General features: G+C 41.8%; 1 protein-coding gene across 1 annotated transcript in view; it reads right to left on the bottom strand.

The window, feature by feature from the left end:
- Positions 1-9,536: 9,536 nt before the first annotated feature.
- The window catches only part of LOC139757346 (glutamate receptor-like), a 48,611-nt gene continuing 37,298 nt past the window's right edge, over positions 9,537-20,849 (bottom strand). Inside the window, exons 7-10 of the mRNA XM_071677769.1 lie at positions 13,045-13,281; positions 11,396-11,578; positions 10,262-10,420; positions 9,537-10,059 (exon numbers count right to left, since the gene is read on the bottom strand). Coding sequence (XP_071533870.1) covers positions 9,928-10,059; positions 10,262-10,420; positions 11,396-11,578; positions 13,045-13,281 — 711 coding nt within the window. The 3' untranslated portion in view covers positions 9,537-9,927. The remainder of the gene's footprint in view (positions 10,060-10,261; positions 10,421-11,395; positions 11,579-13,044; positions 13,282-20,849) is intronic.

The raw sequence follows: 20,849 nt of genomic DNA on the forward strand, positions 1-20,849 counted from the left end.
TATATATATATATATATATATATATATATATATATATATATATATATATATATATATATATATATATATATATATATATATATATATTTTTTTTTTTTTTTTTATACTTTGTCGCTGTCTCCCGCGTTTGCGAGGTAGCGCAAGGAAACAGACGAAAGAAATGGCCCAACCCCCCCCCCATACACATGTATATACATACGTCCACACACGCAAATATACATACCTACACAGCTTTCCATGGTTTTCCCCAGACGCTTCACATGCCTTGATTCAATCCACTGACAGCACGTCAACCCCGGTATACCACATCGCTCCAATTCACTCTATTCCTTACCCTCCTTTCACCCTCCTGCATGTTCAGGCCCCGATCACACAAAATCTTTTTCACTCCATCTTTCCACCTCCAATTTGGTCTCCCTCTTCTCCTCGTTCCCTCCACCTCCGACACATATATCCTCTTGGTCAATCTTTCCTCACTCATTCTCTCCATGTGCCCAAACCACTTCAAAACACCCTCTTCTGCTCTCTCAACCACGATCTTTTTATTTCCACAAATCTCTCTTAACCTTACGTTACTCACTCGATCAAACCACCTCACACCACACATTGTCCTCAAACATCTCATTTCCAGCACATCCATCCTCCTGCGCACAACTCTATCCATAGCCCACGCCTCGCAACCATACAACATTGTTGGAACCACTATTCCTTCAAACATACCCATTTTTGCTTTCCGAGATAATGTTCTCGACTTCCACACATTCTTCAAGGCCCCCAGAATTTTCGCCCCCTCCCCCACACTATGATCCACTTCCGCTTCCATGGTTCCATCCGCTGCCAGATCCACTCCCAGATATCTAAAACACTTCACTTCCTCCAGTTTTTCTCCATTCAAACTCACCTCCCAATTGACTTGACCCTCAACCCTACTGTACCTAATAACCTTGCTCTTATTCACATTTACTCTTAACTTTCTTCTTCCACACACTTTACCAAACTCAGTCACCAGCTTCTGCAGTTTCTCACATGAATCAGCCACCAGCGCTGTATCATCAGCGAACAACAACTGACTCACTTCCCAAGCTCTCTCATCCCCAACAGACTTCATACTTGCCCCTCTTTCCAAAACTCTTGCATTTACCTCCCTAACAACCCCATCCAAAAACAAATTAAACAACCATGGAGACATCACACACCCCTGCCGCAAACCTACATTCACTGAGAACCAATCACTTTCCTCTCTTCCTACACGTACATATGCCTTACATCCTCGATAAAAACTTTTCACTGCTTCTAACAACTTGCCTCCCACACCATATATTCTTAATACCTTCCACAGAGCATCTCTATCAACTCTATCATATGCCTTCTCCAGATCCATAAATGCTACTTACAAATCCATTTGCTTTTCTAAGTATTTCTCACATACATTCTTCAAAGCAAACACCTGATCCACACATCCTCTACCACTTCTGAAACCACACTGCTCTTCCCCAATCTGATGCTCTGTACATGCCTTCACCCTCTCAATCAATACCCTCCCATATAATTTACCAGGAATACTCAACAAACTTATACCTCTGTAATTTGAGCACTCACTCTTATCCCCTTTGCCTTTGTACAATGGCACTATGCACGCATTCCGCCAATCCTCAGGCACCTCACCATGAGTCATACATACATTAAATAACCTTACCAACCAGTCAACAATACAGTCACCCCCTTTTTTAATAAATTCCACTGCAATACCATCCAAACCTGCTGCCTTGCCGGCTTTCATCTTCCGCAAAGCTTTCACTACCTCTTCTCTGTTTACCAAATCATTTTCCCTAACCCTCTCACTTTGCACACCACCTCGACCAAAACACCCTATATCTGCCACTCTATCATCAAACACATTCAACAAACCTTCAAAATACTCACTCCATCTCCTTCTCACATCACCACTACTTGTTATATATATATATATATATATATATATATATATATATATATATATTTATATATATATACAGAGAAAGAGAGAGAGAGAGAGAGAGAGAGAGCTTGGGAAGTGAGTCAGTTGTTGTTCGCTGATGATACAGCGCTGGTGGCTGATTCATGTGAGAAGCTGCAGAAGCTGGTGACTGAGTTTGGTAAAGTGTGTGAAAGAAGAAAGTTAAGAGTAAATGTGAATTAGAGCAAGGTTATTAGGTACAGTAGGGTTGAGGGTAAATTCAATTGGGAAGTGAGTTTGAATGAAGAAAAACTGGAGGAAGTGAAGTGTTTTAGATATCTGGGAGTGGATCTGGCAGCGGATGGAACCATGGAAGCGGAAGTGGATCATTGGGTGGGGGAGGGGGCGAAAATTCTGGGAGCATTGAATAATGTGTGGAAGTCGAGAACATTATCTCGGAAAGCAAAAATGGGTATGTTTGAAGGAATAGTGGTTCCAACAATGTTGTATGTTTGCGAGGCGTATACTATGGATAGAGTTGTGCGCAGGAGGATGGATGTGCTGGAAATGAGATATTTTAGGACAATGTGTGGTGTGAGGTGGTTTGATCGAGTAAGTAACGTAAAGGTAAGAGAGATGTGTGGAAATAAAAAGGGCGTGGTTGAGAGAGCAGAAGAGGGTGTTTTGAAATGGTTTGGTCACATGGAGAGAATGAGTGAGGAAAGATTGACCAAGAGGATATATGTGTCGGAGGTGGAGGGAACGAGGAGAAGAGGGAGACCAAATTGGAGGTGGAAAGATGGAGTGAACAAGATTTTGTGTGATCGGGGCCTGAACATGCAGGAGGGTGAAAGGAGGGCAAGGAATAGAGTGAATTGGAGCGATGTGGTATACCGGGGTTAACGTGCTGTCAGTGGATTGAATCAAGGCATGTGTATGGGGGTGGGTAAGGCCATTTCTTTCGTCTGTTTCCTTGCGCTACCTCGCAAACGCGGGAGAGAGCGACAAAGGAAAAAAAAAAAAAAAAAATATATATATATATATATATATATATATATATATATATATATATATATATTTATATATATATGGGAAGGAGACTTGTGTGAGGAAGTACCAGGAGAGACTGAGTACAGAATGGAAAAAGGTGAGAATAATGGAAGTAAGGGGAGTGTGGGAGGAATGGGATGTATTTAGGGAATCAGTGATGGATTGCGCAAAAGATGCTTGTGGTATGAGAAGAGTGGGAGGTGGGTTGATTAGAAAGGGTAGTGAGTGGTAGGATAAAGAAGTAAGATTAATAGTGAAAGAGAAGAGAGAGGCATTTGGACGATTTTTGCAGGGAAAAAATGCAATTGAGTGGAAGATGTATAAAAGAAAGAGATAGGAGGTCAAGAGAAAGGTGCAAGAGGTGAAAAAGAGGGCAAATGAAAGTTGGGCTGAGATAGTCTCATTAAATCTTAGGGAGAATAAAAAGATGTTCTGGAAGGAGGTAAATAAAGTGCGTAAGACTTGGGAGCAAATGGGAACTTCAGTGAAGGGCGCAAATGGGGAGGTGATAACAAGTAGTGGTGATATGAGAAGGAGATGGAGTGAGTATTTTGAAGGTTTGTTGAATGTCTTTGATGATAGAGTGGCAGATATAGGGTGTTTTGGTCGAGTTGGTGTGCAAAGTGAGAGGGTTAGGGAAAATGATTTGGTAAACAGACAAGAGGTAGTAAAAGCTTTGCGGAAGATGAAAACCGGCAAGGCAGCAGGTTTGGATGGTATTGCAGTGGACTTTATTAAAAAAGGGGGTGACTGTATTGTTGACTGGTTGGTAAGGTTATTTAATGTATGTATGATTCATGGTGAGGTGCCTGAGTATTGGCGGAATGCGTGCATAGTGCCATTGTACAAAGGCAAAGGGGATAAGAGTGAGTGCTCAAATTACAGAGGTATAAGTTTGTTGAGTATTCCTGGTAAATTATATGAGAGGGTATTGATTGAGAGGGTGAAGGCATGTACAGAGCATCAGATTAGGGAAGAGCACGTGTGCTTCTGAAGTGGAAGAGGATGTGTGGATCAGGTGTTTGCCTTTGAAGAATGTATGTAAGAAATACTTAGAAAAGCAAATGGATTTGTATGTAGCATTTATGGATCTGGAGAAGGCATATGATAGAGTTGATAGAGATGCTCTGTGCAAGGTATTCAGAATATATGGTGAGGGAGGCAAGTTATTAGAAGCAGTGAAAAGTTTTTATCAAGGATGTAAGGCATGTGTACGTGTAGGAAGAGAGGAAAGTGATTGGTTCTCAGTGAATGTAGGTTTGCGGCAGGGGTGTGTGATGTCTCCATGGTTGTTTAATTTGTTTATGGTTGGGGTTGTTAGGGAGGTGAATGCAAGAGTTTTGGAAAGAGGGGCAAGTATAAAGTCTGTTGTGGATGAGAGAGCTTGGGAAGTGAGTCAGTTGTTGTTCGCTGATGATACAGCGCTGGTGGCTGAGTCATGTGAGAAACTGCAGAAGCTGGTGACTGAGTTTGGTAAAGTGTGTGAAAGAAGAAAGTTAAGAGTAAATGTGAATAAGAGCAAGGTTATTAGGTACAGTAGGGTTGAGGGTCAAGTCAATTGGAGGTGAGTTAGAATGGAGAAAAACTGGAGGAAGTGAAGTGTTTTAGATATCTAGGAGTGGATCTGGCAGCGGATGGAACCATGGAAGCGGAAGTGGATCATAGGGTGGGGGAGGGGGCGAAAATTCTGGGAGCCTTGAAGAATGTGTGGAAGTCGAGAACATTATCTAGGAAAGCAGAAATGGGTATGCTTGAAGGAATAGTGGGTCCAACAATGTTACATGGTTGCGAGGCGTGGGCTATGGATAGAGTTGTGCGCAGGATGGTGGATGTGCTGGAAATGAGATGTTTGAGGACAATATGTGGTGTGAGGTGGTTTGATCGAATAAGTAATGGAATGGTAAATGAGATGACTGGAAATAAAAAGAACGTGGTTGAGAGAGCAGAAGAGGGTGTTTTGAAATGGTTTGGTCACATGGAGAGAATGAGTGAGGAAAGATTGACCAAGAGGATATATGTGTCGGAGGTGGAGTGAACGAGAAGTGGGAGACCAAATTGGAGGTGGAAAGATAGAATGAAAAAGATTTTGAGTGAACGGGGCCTGAACATGCAGGAGCGTGAAAGGCGGGCAAGGAATAGAGTGAATTGGATCGATGTGTTATACCGGGGTCGACGTGCTGTCAATGGATTGAATCAGGGCATGTGAAGCGTGTGGGGTAAACCATGGAAAGTTGTGTGGCGCCTGGATGTGGAAAGGGAGCTGTGGTTTCGGGCATTATTACATGACAGGTAGAGACTGAATGTGAACGAATGGGGCCTTTGTTGTCTTTTCCTAACGCTACCTCGCACACATGATAGGGAGGGGGATGTTATTCCATGTGTGGAGATGTGGCGAAAGGAATGAATAAGGGCAGACAGTATGAATTATGTACATATGTATATATGTATATGTCTGTGTGTGTATATATATATGTGTACATTGAGATATATAGGTATGTATATTTGCGTGTGTGGACGTGTATGTATATACATGTGTATGGGGGTGGGTTGGGCCATTTCTTTCGTCTGTTTCCTTGCGCTACCTCGCGAACGCGGGAGACAGCGACAAAGCAAAATAACAATAATAAAATATATATATATATATATATATATATATATATATATATATATATATATATATATATATATATATATATATATATATATATATGCTTGTGGCATGAGAAGAGTGGGAGGTGGGTTGATTAGAAAGGGTAGTGAGTGGTGGGATGAAGAAGTAAGAGTATTAGTGAAAGAGAAGAGAGAGGCATTTGGACGATTTTTGCAGGGAAAAAATGCAATTGAGTGGGAGATGTATAAAAGAAAGAGACAGGAGGTCAAGAGAAAGGTGCAAGAGGTGAAAAAAAGGGCAAATGAGAGTTGGGATGAGAGAGTATCATTAAATTTTAGGGAGAATAAAAAGATGTTCTGGAAGGAGGTAAATAAAGTGCGGAAGACAAGGGAGCAAATGGGAACTTCAGTGAAGGGCGCAAATGGGGAGGTGATAACAAGTAGTGGTGATGTGAGAAGGAGATGGAGTGAGTATTTTGAAGGTTTGTTGAATGTGCTTGATGATAGAGTGGCAGATATAGGGTGTTTTGGTCGAGGTGGTGCGCAAAGTGAGAGGGTTAGGGAAAATGATTTGGTAAACAGAGAAGAGGTAGTAAAAGCTTTGCGGAAGATGAAAGCCGGCAAGGCAGCAGGTTTGGATGGTATTGTAGTGGAATTTATTAAAAAAGGGGGTGACTGTATTGTTGACTGGTTGGTAAGGTTATTTAATGTATGTATGACTCATGGTGAGGTGCCTGAGGATTGGCGGAATGCGTGCATAGTGCCATTGTACAAAGGCAAAGGGGATAAGAGTGAGTGCTCAAATTACAGAGGTATAAGTTTGTTGAGTATTCCTGGTAAATTATATGGGAGGGTGTTGATTGAGAGGGTGAAGGCATGTACAGAGCATCAGATTGGGGAAGAGCAGTGTGGTTTCAGAACTGGTAGAGGATGTGTGGATCAGGTGTTTGCTTTGAAGAATGTATGTGAGAAATATTTAGAAAAGCAAATGGATTTGTATGTAGCATTTATGGATCTGGAGAAGGCATATGATAGAGTTGATAGAGATGCTCTGTGCAAGGTATTAAGAATATATGGTGTGGGAGGAAAGTTGTTAGAAGCAGTGAAAAGTTTTTATCGAGGATGTAAGGCATGTGTACGTGTAGGAAGAGAGGAAAGTGATTGGTTCTCAGTGAATGTAGGTTTGCGGCAGGGGTGTGTGATGTCTCCATGGTTGTTTAATTTGTTTATGGATGGGGTTGTTAGGGAGGTAAATGCAAGAGTTTTGGAAAGAGGGGCAAGTATGAAGTCTGTTGGGGATGAGAGAGCTTGGGAAGTGAGTCAGTTGTTGTTCGCTGATGATACAGCGCTGGTGGCTGATTCATGTGAGAAACTGCAGAAGCTGGTGACTGAGTTTGGTAAAGTGTGTGGAAGAAGAAAGTTAAGAGTAAATGTGAATAAGAGCAAGGTTATTAGGTACAGTAGGGTTGAGGGTCAAGTCAATTGGGAGGTGAGTTTGAATGGAGAAAAACTGGACGAAGTGAAGTGTTTTAGATATCTGGGAGTGGATCTGGCAGCGGATGGAACCATGGAAGCGGAAGTGGATCATAGGGTGGGGGAGGGGGCGAAAATTCTGGGGGCCTTGAAGAATGTGTGGAAGTCGAGAACATTATCTCGGAAAGCAAAAATGGGTATGTTTGAAGGAATAGTGGTTCCAACAATGTTGTATGGTTGCGAGGCGTGGGCTATGGATAGAGTTGTGCGCAGGAGGATGGATGTGCTGGAAATGAGATGTTTGAGGACAATGTGTGGTGTGAGGTGGTTTGATCGAGTGAGTAACGTAAGGGTAAGAGAGATGTGTGGAAATAAAAAGAGCGTGGTTGAGAGAGCAGAAGAGGGTGTTTTGAAGTGGTTTGGGCACATGGAGAGGATGAGTGAGGAAAGATTGACCAAGAGGATATATGTGTCGGAGGTGGAGGGAACAAGGAGAAGAGGGAGACCGAATTGGAGGTGGAAAGATGGAGTGAAAAAGATTTTGTGTGATCGGGGCCTGAACATGCAGGAGGGTGAAAGGAGGGCAAGGAATAGAGTGAATTGGAGCGATGTGGTATACCGGGGTTGACGTGCTGTCAGTGGATTGAATCAAGGCATGTGAAGCGTCTGGGGTAAGCCATGGAAAGCTGTGTAGGTATGTATATTTGCGTGTGTGGACGTATGTATATACATGTGTATGGGAGGGGGGGGTTGGGCCATTTCTTTCGTCTGTTTCCTTGCGCTACCTCGCAAACGCGGGAGACAGCGACAAAGTATAATAACAATAATAATATATATGAGATGTATTTAGGTATGTATTTAGAGAAGGCTTGCGTAAAAGATGCTTGTGGCATAAGAAGCGTGAGAGATGGGTAGATTAGAAAGGGTAGTGAATAGTGTGATGAAGATGTAAGATTATTAGTGAAAGAGAACAGAGAGGCATTTGGACGAGTTTCCAGGGAAATAGTACAAATGACTGAAGGTGTATAAAAGAAAGAGTTAGGAGGTCAAGAGAAAGGTTCTGGTGGTGAAAAAGAGGGCAAATGAGAGTTGGGTGAAAGAGAATCATTAAGTTTTAGGATGAATTAAAAGATGTTTTGGATGGAGTTACATGAAGTGCGTAAGACAAGAGAACATAATGGGAACATCGGTGAAGGGGGCTAACGGGGAGGTGAGAATATGTAGTGGTGATGTGAGAAGGAGATGGAGTGATTATTTTGAAGGTTTGTTGTATGTGTTAGATGATAGAGTGCCAGATATAGGGTGTTTTGGTCGAGGTGGTGTGCGAAGTGAGAGGGTCAGGGAGAATGATTGGGTAAACATAGAAGAGGTAGTAAAAGCTTTGGGGAAGATGTAAGCTGGCAAGGCAGCGGGTATGCAGCGGAATCTATCAAAGAAGGGAGTGACTGCTGTTGACTGGTTGGTAAGGAAATTTAATGTATGTATGACTCTTGGTGAGGTGCCTGAGGATTGGCGGAATACATTCATAGTGCTCTTGTACAAAGGCAAAGGGGATAAAGGTGAGTGCTGAAATTACAAAGATATAAGTTTGTTTAGTATTCCTGGGAAATCATATTGGAGAGTATTGATTGAGAGGGTGAAGGCATGTATAGGGCAGCAGATTTAGGGAAGAGCAGTGTGGTTTCAGAAGTGGTAGATCATGTGTGGATCAGGTGTTTGCTTTGAGGAACGTATGTGAGTATTACTTGGAAAACCAAATGGATTTGTTTGTAGCATTTATGGATCTGGAGAAGACATATGATAGAGTTGATAGAGATGGTCTGTGGAAGGTATTAAGAATATATGGTGTGGGAGGCAAGTTTTTAGAAGAAGTGAAAAGTTTTCATCGAGAATGTAAGGCATGTATACCGGCAGGAAGAGAGGAATGTGACTAGTTATTAGTGAATGTCGGTTTGTAGCAGGGGTGCGTAATGTCTCCATGGTTGTTAAATTTGTTTATGGATGGGGTCTCTAGGGAGGTAAATGCAAGAGTTTTGGAGAGAGGGGCAAGTATGCAGTCTGTTGTGGATGAGAGAGCTTGGGAAGTGAGTCAGTTGTTGTTCGCTGATGATACAGCACTGGTGGCTGAGCCGGGTGAGAAACTGCAGAAGCTGGTGACTGAGTTTGGTAAAGTGTGTGTGAAAGAAGAAGCTGGGAGTGAATGTAAATAAAAGCAAGATTATTAGGTACAGTAGGGTTGAGGGACAAGTCAATTAGGAGGTAAGTTTGAATTGAGAAAAACTGGAGGAAGTGAAGTGTTTTAGAGATCTGGAAGTGGATTTGGTAGCGGATGGAACCATGGAAGCGGAAGTGAGTCAAAAGGTGGGGGAGGGGGCGAAAGTTCTGGGAGCGTTGAACAGTGTGTGGAAGGCAAGAACACTATTTCGGAAAGCAAAAATGGGAATGTTTGAAGAAATAGTGGTTGCAATAATGTTATATGATTGCGAAGCGTGGGCAATGGATAGAGATGTGCGGAGGAGGATGGATGTGTCAGAAATGAGATGCCTGAGGACATTCTGTTTTGTGAGGTGGTTTCATCGAGTAAGTAATGAACAAACACAAAAAGCCACATTCTTTCACACTCAGTCTGAGATGTCATGTGCAATGCATTGAAACCACAACTCCCACTTGAAAAGTGTTGCCATATGACAGCCATCACACTCGTGTGGACAGGGACATCCTGGTTCCTTAAAGCCATAATTCCGTCTAAAAAACACATTTTCTTTATTCGGGATCCTTTGTAATAATACCATTAGTAAAGCTTTTAGTTCTTTTCAGGTCCTCAGTTGAGCTGATGTTTACCATAATTCTACTGATAGTTAGTGCTTGAGGCGTGAGTGGGCGAGGTTCTCCCCAAGCAGGGTGAGGAAGGCGAGGCCGGAGCCCAGTAGCAACAGGTAAAAGGCTCCCTGCAGGTGCTCCAGCCCCAGCACCACCTCTTTCTTCTCGTCCTGTAAAGCAGGAAAATATCGTATGTTACTTCACTTCAGTTTACTACATTGTTAGGAGACTGGTGTCGTGACTGAGGCCATTGTCCTAGGGTCTACAGGAATATTATTGTACTGAGGCCATTGTCCTGGGGACTACAGGAATATTATTGTAGTCATAGTTGAAGACAACATATACACTAAAGCAACTTCAAGTAATGTTTACCTTCGATGTGACTGCAGAGCCTCCCTGGGCGTCCATGGATATTCCTTCTCTGTTCTCCTTCACACGTTTTGTGATGACGTCCTTAGTCCAGTAGGCTGTAATACCAGCAGCTTCCATTTGCATCAACATCTGATTAAAACGACGGTAAAACGGCGCCCCCTTTCTGAGGAAGATATGAAAGTGTTCTGTTTTAAAGAAATTCACTCACCTGAATTATCGTTAGTTTGAGGACTTAGTTCTATATCTTGACTCCTTTCTCTGCACGGGAAGTGGGAGTTGTGAACAGTGTTCCAAAATCCTGGAGCGGACTCCTATCACGCCGGAAGACTTACGTACAACCACAGTAGTGCAAGACTAATGTACATCTAGCAAACAGAACAAACATATGTGGAAAGTTATTATGACAACAAGATAAGAAAATAGCAAATTAGAAAAATTTATGGAAAATACTATATTTTTCAAAGGGAAATGTAAAGATGAGATTACCGACCTTGCCTTTGAATGTTTTACACCTGAGAATGTGTTCCTGAAAACCTTCTTGTTATTGGAATATTTAGTTTGAAGACAGTATTGGTCTGGATAAGTTTACATTTCCTGTGAAGCATTCCATGTGTCTGTATATTACTCGAGAAGTTGATAATTTCATCAAATTTCAAATTGTCAATGAAAATCAAATACTTGATCCTTGCTTGCTAGCTGGAATATAGTATAGACTTCTCTTCTCTGGGGAATATATGAGAGAACTCGCCACTTTCATGTGCGATAATGATCAGGATTTTACTAAGAGCAAATAAAAGAATAAGTGAATCTGTGGCTATGTACCTGGTAAGAAAATGATTATGACACATATCAAGTTTCTGAAACAGTTCTATCATGGAGTAAAGTTCATTTTCTCCTTTATGATCGACATAGAGGCTAAGATATTCCTGTTATGTAACATTGCATAACTTTTATATAACGAAACAATTTACAGGACTATATACCACTAAAGACAATTGCTTGATGATGAAAGATATATGAAGAATATCAGGCAAAATACCTTAACTGTAACTTGATGATTACGGGAATTTCATTACATCTTTCTCTGAAATGGAGGCAGTAAATCAGCAAAGCTTGGTGCAAAACAACATATACTCGCCTGAATCCCCATCCTAAGTTAGCTAACACAGAAAATCCTTTATTGCTAATGTAGAAAGGTGTATTGCCGCGGGTGTCAGTGTAGCGGGAGGCGATGATCACGTCGATGTAGTTTTTGAACACAATTAACGTGTAGCTTCCAGCCATCACCTTCTGCAGCGCTTTCTCCGAATCCAACAACTGGTCAAGAAGAATTTATTGTACATAAGTTCAGATGAGGACAACATGCTTCTTGTTATGTATGGATGAGAATCAAACTATTTCATTAATTTTTCCTTTACTTTCCTGCTATTGTCGGGTTTGTTTGTTATTAGCTTGATGCTTTTGTTGTGCGTAATACTTTCTGTTTGCAGGTACTTGCTAGATGGGCAATGTATATGTTCATTTATGAATCTATGTGATTAGGAATTGTTATCAGTAAAGTGGTTAATATAGATTTTCATGAGAAGACTGACATAGAAATGGAGGACTAGCTCCTCTCCCTTCTGGACTTCTTCGTCTTGTCTGTGCATATATCCTTTTCATAGCTACAGACCAATTGGCACAGACTAAACGACGTCTTAATTATAGCTACAAGTACAGAGAAGAAGAGATGATGGATGAACTTTACAGAAGAAAGGAGGATTTAGTTTGAGCCCCTCCGTTGGTTTTAGTGTCAATTTCTAACAGTGGCATAGCTGTAGGATGAGGAAAAGACGATGGAAGCAAGAGAATTCTATAAGATCGCCACATTAACAATGAAGGAGACATAGTGGCCATTGTTTATATGGATGATCTCAACAGTGGTAACAAGGACTAGAGATAGATGGACGATCATTTATGAATAGAGGAAAAAGTACGGAAGAACCCAGTCTGGCCTCAAACCTCCGCTCATCTGTCACATGACGCAGCGTTGCTTCTCTTTCCCTCTTCCGCATCTATTACTCTGGATTCTGTTCTCTAACTGGCAACTTGTGTACCCTCGCCATTACGCAAGGAAAGTCCGCTGTGATCCCAACTCGGATGAGATTTGAGACCCTCAACCTGTTCATGTCTCTCTTGACATCCACTGTCTGACTTTTTCTTGGAAGGCGGGTTTTCACCCTCAAGATTTTTTGGCTTTCAAATCTCACTTAAGGCCTGGCCACTTAGACCTTTGTCTAAGACTTGAAAATTTGTTACGAGAAAAGGTAGAACCTCGATGTACCGAATTACACTAGTAAAGCGACTGTAAAAGAAACTGTGTTGAGAAAAAAAAATAGCGGAAATTTCATAGAAAAAGAATGTAAGAAGCAGAGTCTCGTGTCGTGCCTTGTCTGATGCTTTGAGTATGTCCTGTTGCTTCTCACCTTTTGTGTGTGTCTGTGAATGTTATTGTTCTTGTGTTGCTGGTACATAACGCTTCTGTTTGATTTTGTGTTTGTTTGTCTGTGTCCGACATCATGTATTAAGAGACGACCTCTTGTCTCCATTACGTCAATATCAATCTGATGCTGAATGTTATATGGCATTTTGTTATGGGAGCAGGATGATAAGTGTGATATAAATCGGCATCCAATTTAGATTATATTACCTGAAGGAAACATGATACTAAATGTCCACATGTGTTTACTTCTAGTCTAAATCATTAAGTAGTTCACAAGCAGATGTTGTTGGCAACAACTAACCTCCATCCTTTGTAATATCTGCTTGACAGACGAGTCTTCATGCTTCGTGAAATACTCTATAACGGCGCCCTTATACAGCTTGGCTTCCGTACCCCAGTTCCAGCTTTCTTGTTCCAGCACATCTTGGAGGGTGTCTATGGGATGAGACGTTCCCTGGACAGTCAGGTGAGCGATCAGTGATGACCTGAACCCGGTAGTGATGACCAGGCAGAACACCAGCCACCACCCCACCAACACCTACATGTAAAGCATAACAAGAGATGTTGAGGTGACAAACTCATCAACACTTCCCTGCACACATAGTGTAAGGGATAAACTGGTAAAGACTATCTCACTTTCACCAGACTTCACGAAATAGCAACAATCAGGCAACCATCAACTGACAAACACGTCCATAAGAAATAAGTAATGATCAGGTAAACATAAACTTAACATAAACTTAACACAACAGAAGGCGCACTTCAGGAGATGGATCTCTGCAACCCCTTCCATACCAGATCAGGGTTATGCAGCCCCGATCTTAACATCAACCAAGACAACATATGCTGTAAAGAGTTAGACTTACTCGCATGCCAAATAGAGGATTAAGGCAACAATAAGAAAAAAAAAGGAAACAGAAGAAATAATGGCCTAACCCACCCACATACACATGCATATTCATACATGTCCAAACACGCAAATGTACATACCTATACATCTCAATGTATTCATACATATATACACACACAGAACATATACATATATACACATGTACACAATTCATACTGTCTGCCTTTATTCATTCCCATCGCCACCTCGTCACACATGTAATAACAGCCCCCTCCCCCGTCATGTGTGCGAGTTAGCGCTAGGAAAAGATAACAAAGGCACCATTCGTTCACACGCAGTCTCTAGTTGTCATGCAATAATACATCTAAACCACAGCTCCCTCTCCACATCCAGGCCCCACAGACCTTTATATGGTTTACCCCAGACGCTTCACAAGCCCTGGTTCAATCTATTGACTGCACGTCGACCCCGGGAAAACATATCGCTCCAATTCACTCTATTCCTTGCACGCCTTTCATCCTCCTACATGTTCAGGCCCCGATCACTCAAAATCTTTTTCACTCCATCTTTCCACCTCCAATTTGGTCTCCCACTTCTCCTCCTTCCCTCCACCTCTGAGACATACATCCTATTCGTCAATCTTTCCTCACTCATTCTCTTCATGTGACCAAACCATTTCAAAACACCCTCTTCTGCTCCCTCAACCATACTCTTTTTATTTCCACACATCTCTCTTACCCTTACATTGCATACTCGATCAAGCCACCTCACACCACATATTGTCCTCAAATATCTCATTTCCAGCACATCCACCCTCCTGCGCACAACTCTATCCATACCCCACGCCTCGCAACCATACAACATTATTGGAACCAATATTCCTTCAAACATACCCATTTTTGGTTTCTGAGATAATGTTCTCGACTTCAAAACATTCTTCAAGGCTCCCAGAATTTTCGTCGCCTCCCCACCCTATGATTCACTTCCGCTTCCATGGTTCCATCCGCTGCCAGATCCACTCCCAGATCTAAAACACTTTACATCCTCCAGTTTTTCTCCCTTCAAACTTACCTCCCAGTTGACTTGACCCTCAACCCTACTGTACCTAAAAACCTTGCTCTTATTCACATTTACTCTCAAATTTCTTCTTTCACACATTTTACCAAACTCAGTCGCCAGCTTCTGCAGTTTCACACATGAATCAGCCACCAGCACTGTATCATCAGCGAGCAACAACTGACTCACTTCCAAAGCTCTCTCATCAACAACAGACTACATAATTGCCCCTCTTTCCAAAACCCTTGCATTCACCTCCCTAACAACCCCATCCATTTACAAATTAAACAACCATGGAGACATCACACACCCCTGCCGCAAACCTACATTCAGTGAGAATCACTTTTCTCTTTTCCTACACGCACACATGCCCTGCATCCTCGATAAAAACTTTTCACTGCTTCTAACAACTTGCCTCCCACACCATATATTCTTAGTGCCTTCCACAGAACATCTCTATCAACTCTATCATATGCCTTCTCTAGATCCATAAATGCTACATACAAATCCATTTCCCTTTCTAAGTATTTCTCACATAAATTCTTCAAAGCAAACACCTGATCCACACATCCTCTACCACTTCTAAAACCACACTGCTCTTCCCAAATCTGATGCTCTGTACATGTGTTCACCCTCTCAATTAATACCCTCCCATATAATTCACCAGGAATACTCAACAATTTATACCTCTGTAATTTGAGCACTCACACTTAACCCCTTTGCATTTGTACAATGGCACTATGTAAGCATACCGCCAAGCCTCAGGCACCTCACCATGAATCACACTTACATTAAATAACCTTACCAACCAGTCGACAATACAGTCACCCCCTTTTTTAATAAATTTCACTGCAATACCACCAAACCCGCTGCCTTGCCGGCTTTCATTTTCCGGAAACTTTCACTGCCTCTTCTCTGTTTATCAAATCATTTTCCCTAGCCCTGTCACTTTGCTCACCACCTCGACCAATATACTCATAATATACATACCTATACATCTCAATGTACACAAATATACATATATATATATATATATATATATATATATATATATATATATATATATATATATATATATATATATATATATATATATATATATATATATATATATATATATGTATATCTAATCTGATGTCTGATCATCATCTTGTGGAGGCTAAGGTGAAGATTTGTATGGGTTTTCAGGAAAGAAGAGTGAATGTTGGGGTGAAGAGGGTGGTGAGAGTAAGTGAGCTTGAGAAGGAGACCTGTGTGAGGAAGTACCAGGAGAGACTGAGTACAGAATGGAAAAAGGTGAGAACAATGGAAGCAAGGGGAGTGGGGGAGGAATGGGATGTATTTAGGGAATCAGTGATGGATTGCGCAAAAGATGCTTGTGGCATGAGAAGAGTGGGAGGTGGGTTGATTAGAAAGGGTAGTGAGTGGTGGGATGAAGAAGTAAGAGTATTAGTGAAAGAGAAGAGAGAGGCATTTGGACGATTTTTGCAGGAAAAAAATGCAATTGAGTGGGAGATGTATAAAAGAAAGAGACAAGAGGTCACGAAAAAGGTGCAAGAGGTGAAAAAAAGGGCAAATGAGAGTTGGGGTGAGAGAGTATCATTAAATTTTAGGGAGAATAAAAAGAAGTTCTGGAAGGAGGTAAATAAAGTGCGTAAGACAAGGGAGCAAATGGGAACTTCAGTGAAGGGCGCAAATGGGGAGGTGATAACAAGTAGTGGTGATGTGAGAAGGAGATGGAGTGAGTATTTTGAAGGTTTGTTGAATGTGTTTGATGATAGAGTGGCAGATATAGGGTGTTTTGGTCGAGGTGGTGTGCAAAGTGAGAGGGTTAGGGAAAATGATTTGGTAAACAGAGAAGAGGTAGTGAAAGCTTTGCGGAAGATGAAAGCCGGCAAGGCAGCAGGTTTGGATGGTATTGCAGTGGAATTTATTAAAAAAGGGGGTGACTGTATTGTTGACTGGTTGGTAAGGTTATTTAATGTATGTATGACTCATGGTGAGGTGCCTGAGGATTGGCGGAATGCGTGCATAGTGCCATTGTACAAAGGCAAAGGGGATAAGAGTGAGTGCTCAAATTACAGAGGTATAAGTTTGTTGAGTATTCCTAGTAAATCATATGGGAGGGTATTGATTGAGGGGGTGAAGGCATGTACAGAGCATGAGATTGGGGAAGAGCAGTGTGGTTTCAGAAGTGGTAGAGGATGTGTGGATCAGGTGTTTGCTTTGAAGAATGTATGTGAGAAATACTTAGAAAAGCAAATGGATTTGTATGTAGCATTTATGGATCTGGAGAAGGCATATGATAGAGTTGATAGAGATGCTCTGTGGAAGGTATTAAGAATATATGGTGTGGGAGGCAAGTTGTTAGAAGCAGTGAAAAGTTTTTATCGAGGATGTAAGGCATGTGTACGTGTAGGAAGAGAGGAAAGTGACTGGTTCTCAGTGAATGTAGGTTTACGGCAGGGGTGTGTGATGTCTCCATGGTTGTTTAATTTGTTTATGGATGTGGTTGTTAGGGAGGTGAATGCAAGAGTTTTGGAAAGAGGGGCAAGTATGAAGTCTGTTGGGGATGAGAGAGCTTGGGAAGTGAGTCAGTTGTTGTTCGCTGATGATACAGCGCTGGTGGCTGATTCATGTGAGAAACTGCAGAAGCTGGTGACTGAGTTTGGTAAAGTGTGTGGAAGAAGAAAGTTAAGAGTAAATGTGAATAAGAGCAAGGTTATTAGGTACAGTAGGGTTGAGGGTCAAGTCAATTGGGAGGTGAGTTTGAATGGAGAGAAACTGGAGGAAGTGAAGTGTTTTAGATATCTGGGAGTGGATCTGCCAGCGGATGGAACCATGGAAGCGGAAGTGGATCATAGGGTGGGGGAGGGGGCGAAAATTCTGGGGGCCTTGAAGAATGTGTGGAAGTCGAGAACATTATCTCGGAAAGCAAAAATGGGTATGTTTGAAGGAATAGTGGTTCCAACAATGCTGTATGGTTGCGAGGCGTGGGCTATGGATAGAGTTGTGCGCAGGAGGATGGATGTGCTGGAAATGAGATGTTTGAGGACAATGTGTGGTGTGAGGTGGTTTGATCGAGTGAGTAACGTAAGGGTAAGAGAGATGTGTGGAAATAAAAAGAGCGTGGTTGAGAGAGCAGAAGAGGGTGTTTTAAAGTGGTTTGGGCACATGCAGAGGATGAGTGAGGAAAGATTGACCAAGAGGATATATGTGTCGGAGGTGGAGGGAGCAAGGAGAAGAGGGAGACCAAATTTGAGGTGGAAAGATGGAGTGAAAAAGATTTTGTGTGATCGGGGCCTGAACATGCAGGAGGGTGAAAGGAGGGCAAGGAATAGAGTGAATTGGAGCGATGTGGTATACCGGGGTTGACGTGCTGTCAGTGGATTGAATCAAGGCATGTGAAGCGTCTGGGGTAAACCATGGAAAGCTGTGTAGGTATGTATATTTGCGTGTGTGGACGTATGTATATACATGTGTATGGGGGGGGGTTGGGCCATTTCTTTCGTCTGTTTCCTTGCGCTACCTCACAAACGCGGGAGACAGCGACAAAGTATAGAAAAAATATATATATATATATATATATATATATATATATATATATATATATATATATATATATATATATATATATATATATATATATATATATATATATATATATAATTTTTTTTTTTTTTTTTGCTTTGTCGCTGTCTCCCGCGTTTGCGAGGTAGCGCAAAGAAACAGACGAAAGAAATGGCCCAACCCACCCCCATACACATGTATATACATACGTCCACACACGCAAATATACATACCTACACAGCTTTCCATGGTTTACCCCAGACGCTTCACATGCCTTGATTCAATCCACTGACAGCACGTCAACCCCGGTATACCACATCGCTCCAATTCACTCTATTCCTTGCCCTCCTTTCACCCTCCTGCATGTTCAGGCCCCGATCACACAAAATCTTTTTCACTCCATTATTCCACCTCCAATTTGGTCTCCCTCTTCTCCTTGCTCCCTCCACCTCCGACACATATATCCTCTTGGTCAATCTTTCCTCACTCATCCTCTCCATGTGCCCAAACCACTTCAAAACACCCTCTTCTGCTCTCTCAACCACGCTCTTTAGACACCAGGGCTGTATCATCAGCGAACAACAGCTGACTCACTTCCCTAGCTCTCTCATCCACAACAGACTGCATACTTGCCCATCTTTCCATAACTCTTAAATTCACCTCCCTAACAACCCCATCTATAAACAAATTAAACAACCATAGAGACTTCACACACCCCTGCCACAAACCTATTTTCACTGAGAACCAATCACTTTTCTCTCTTCCTACACGTACACATGCCTTACATCCTCGATAAAAACCTTTCACTGCTTCTAACAACTTGCCTCCCACACCATATATTCTTGATACCTTCCACAGAGCATCTCTATCAACTTTATCATATGCCTTCTCCAGATCCATAAATGCTACATACAAATCAATCTGCTTTTCTGAGTATTTCTCAAATACACTCTTCAAAGCAAACACTTGATCCAAACATTCTTTACCATTTCTGAAACCACACTGCTCTTCCCCAATCTGATGCTCTGTACAAGCTTTCACCCTCTCAATCAATACCTTCCCATTTAATTTACCAGGAATTCTCAACAAAGTTATACCTCTGTAATTTGAACATTCACTTTTATCTCCTTTCTCTCTCTGGAATGTCACTATCCAAGCATTCCGCCAATCCTCAGTCACCTCATCGTGAGTCACACATACACTAAATAACCTTACCAACCAGTCAACAATACAGTTACTACGTTTTTTAATAACGTCCGCTGCAATACCATTCAAACCTGCTGCCTTTCCAGCTTTCATCTTCCGCAAAGCTTTTACTACCTCTTCTCTGTTTACCAAATCATTTTCCCAAACCCTCTCACTTTGCACACCACCTCAACCAAAGCACCCTATATCTGCCACTCTATCATCAAACGCATTCAACAAACCTTCAAAATACTCACTCCATGTGCTTCTCACATCACCAGTACTTGTTATTACCTCCCAGTTAGCCGCATCACTGAAGTTCCCATTTGTTCCCTCGTCTTAGCACATTATTCACCTCCTTCCAAAAATCTTTTTATTATCCGTAAAATTTATTGATACTCTCTCACCCCAACTCTCATTTGCCCACTTTTTCACCTCTTGCACCTTTCTCTTGACCTCCTGTCTCTTACATTTGTACATTTCCCACTCATTTGCATTATTTCTTTGCAAAAATCGTCGAAATGCCTCTCTCTTTCACTAATAATCTTACTTCTTCATTCTACCACTCACTACCCTTTCTACTCTGCCCACCTCCCACGCTTCTTATTTTACAAGCATCTCTTTAGCAAGCCATCACTGCTTCCCTAAATACATCCCATTCCTCCCCACTCCCCTTACCTCCTTTGATCTCACCTTTTTCCATTCTCTACTCAGTGTCTCCTAGTACTTCCTTTTACAAGTGTCCTTCCCAAGCTTACTTATTCTCACCACTCTTTTCACCTTAACATTCTCTCTTCTTTTCTGAAAACCTCTACAAATCTTCACCTTCGACTCCACAACATAATGATCAGACGTCCCTCCAGATGCACCTCTCAGCACATTAACATCCAAAAGTCTCTCTTTCACGCGCCTATCAATTAAAAGGTAATCCAATAACGCTTTCTGGCCATCTCTCCTACTTACACACTGCTCTGTACGTATATATATATATATATATATATATATATATATATATATATATATATATATATATATATATATATATATATATATATATATATTTTTTTTTTTTTTTTTTTTGCTTTGTCGCTGTCTCCCGCGTTTGCGAGGTAGCGCAAGGAAACAGACGAAAGAAATGGCCCAACCCACCCCCATACACATGTATATACATACGTCCACACACGCAAATATACATACCTACACAGCTTTCCATGGTTTACCCCAGACGCTTCACATGCCTTGATTCAATCCACTGACAGCACGTCAACCCCGGTATACCACATCGCTCCAATTCACTCTATTCCTTGCCCTCCTTTCACCCTCCTGCATGTTCAGGCCCGATCACACAAAATCTTTTTCACTCCATCTTTCCACCTCCAATTTGGTCTCCCTCTTCTCCTCGTTCCCTCCACCTCCGAGACATATATTCTCTTGGTCAATCTTTC

The sequence above is a fragment of the Panulirus ornatus genome, chromosome 25 (assembly GCF_036320965.1).
Source record: "Panulirus ornatus isolate Po-2019 chromosome 25, ASM3632096v1, whole genome shotgun sequence".
In the NCBI taxonomy this organism is placed as follows: Eukaryota; Metazoa; Arthropoda; class Malacostraca; order Decapoda; family Palinuridae; genus Panulirus; species Panulirus ornatus.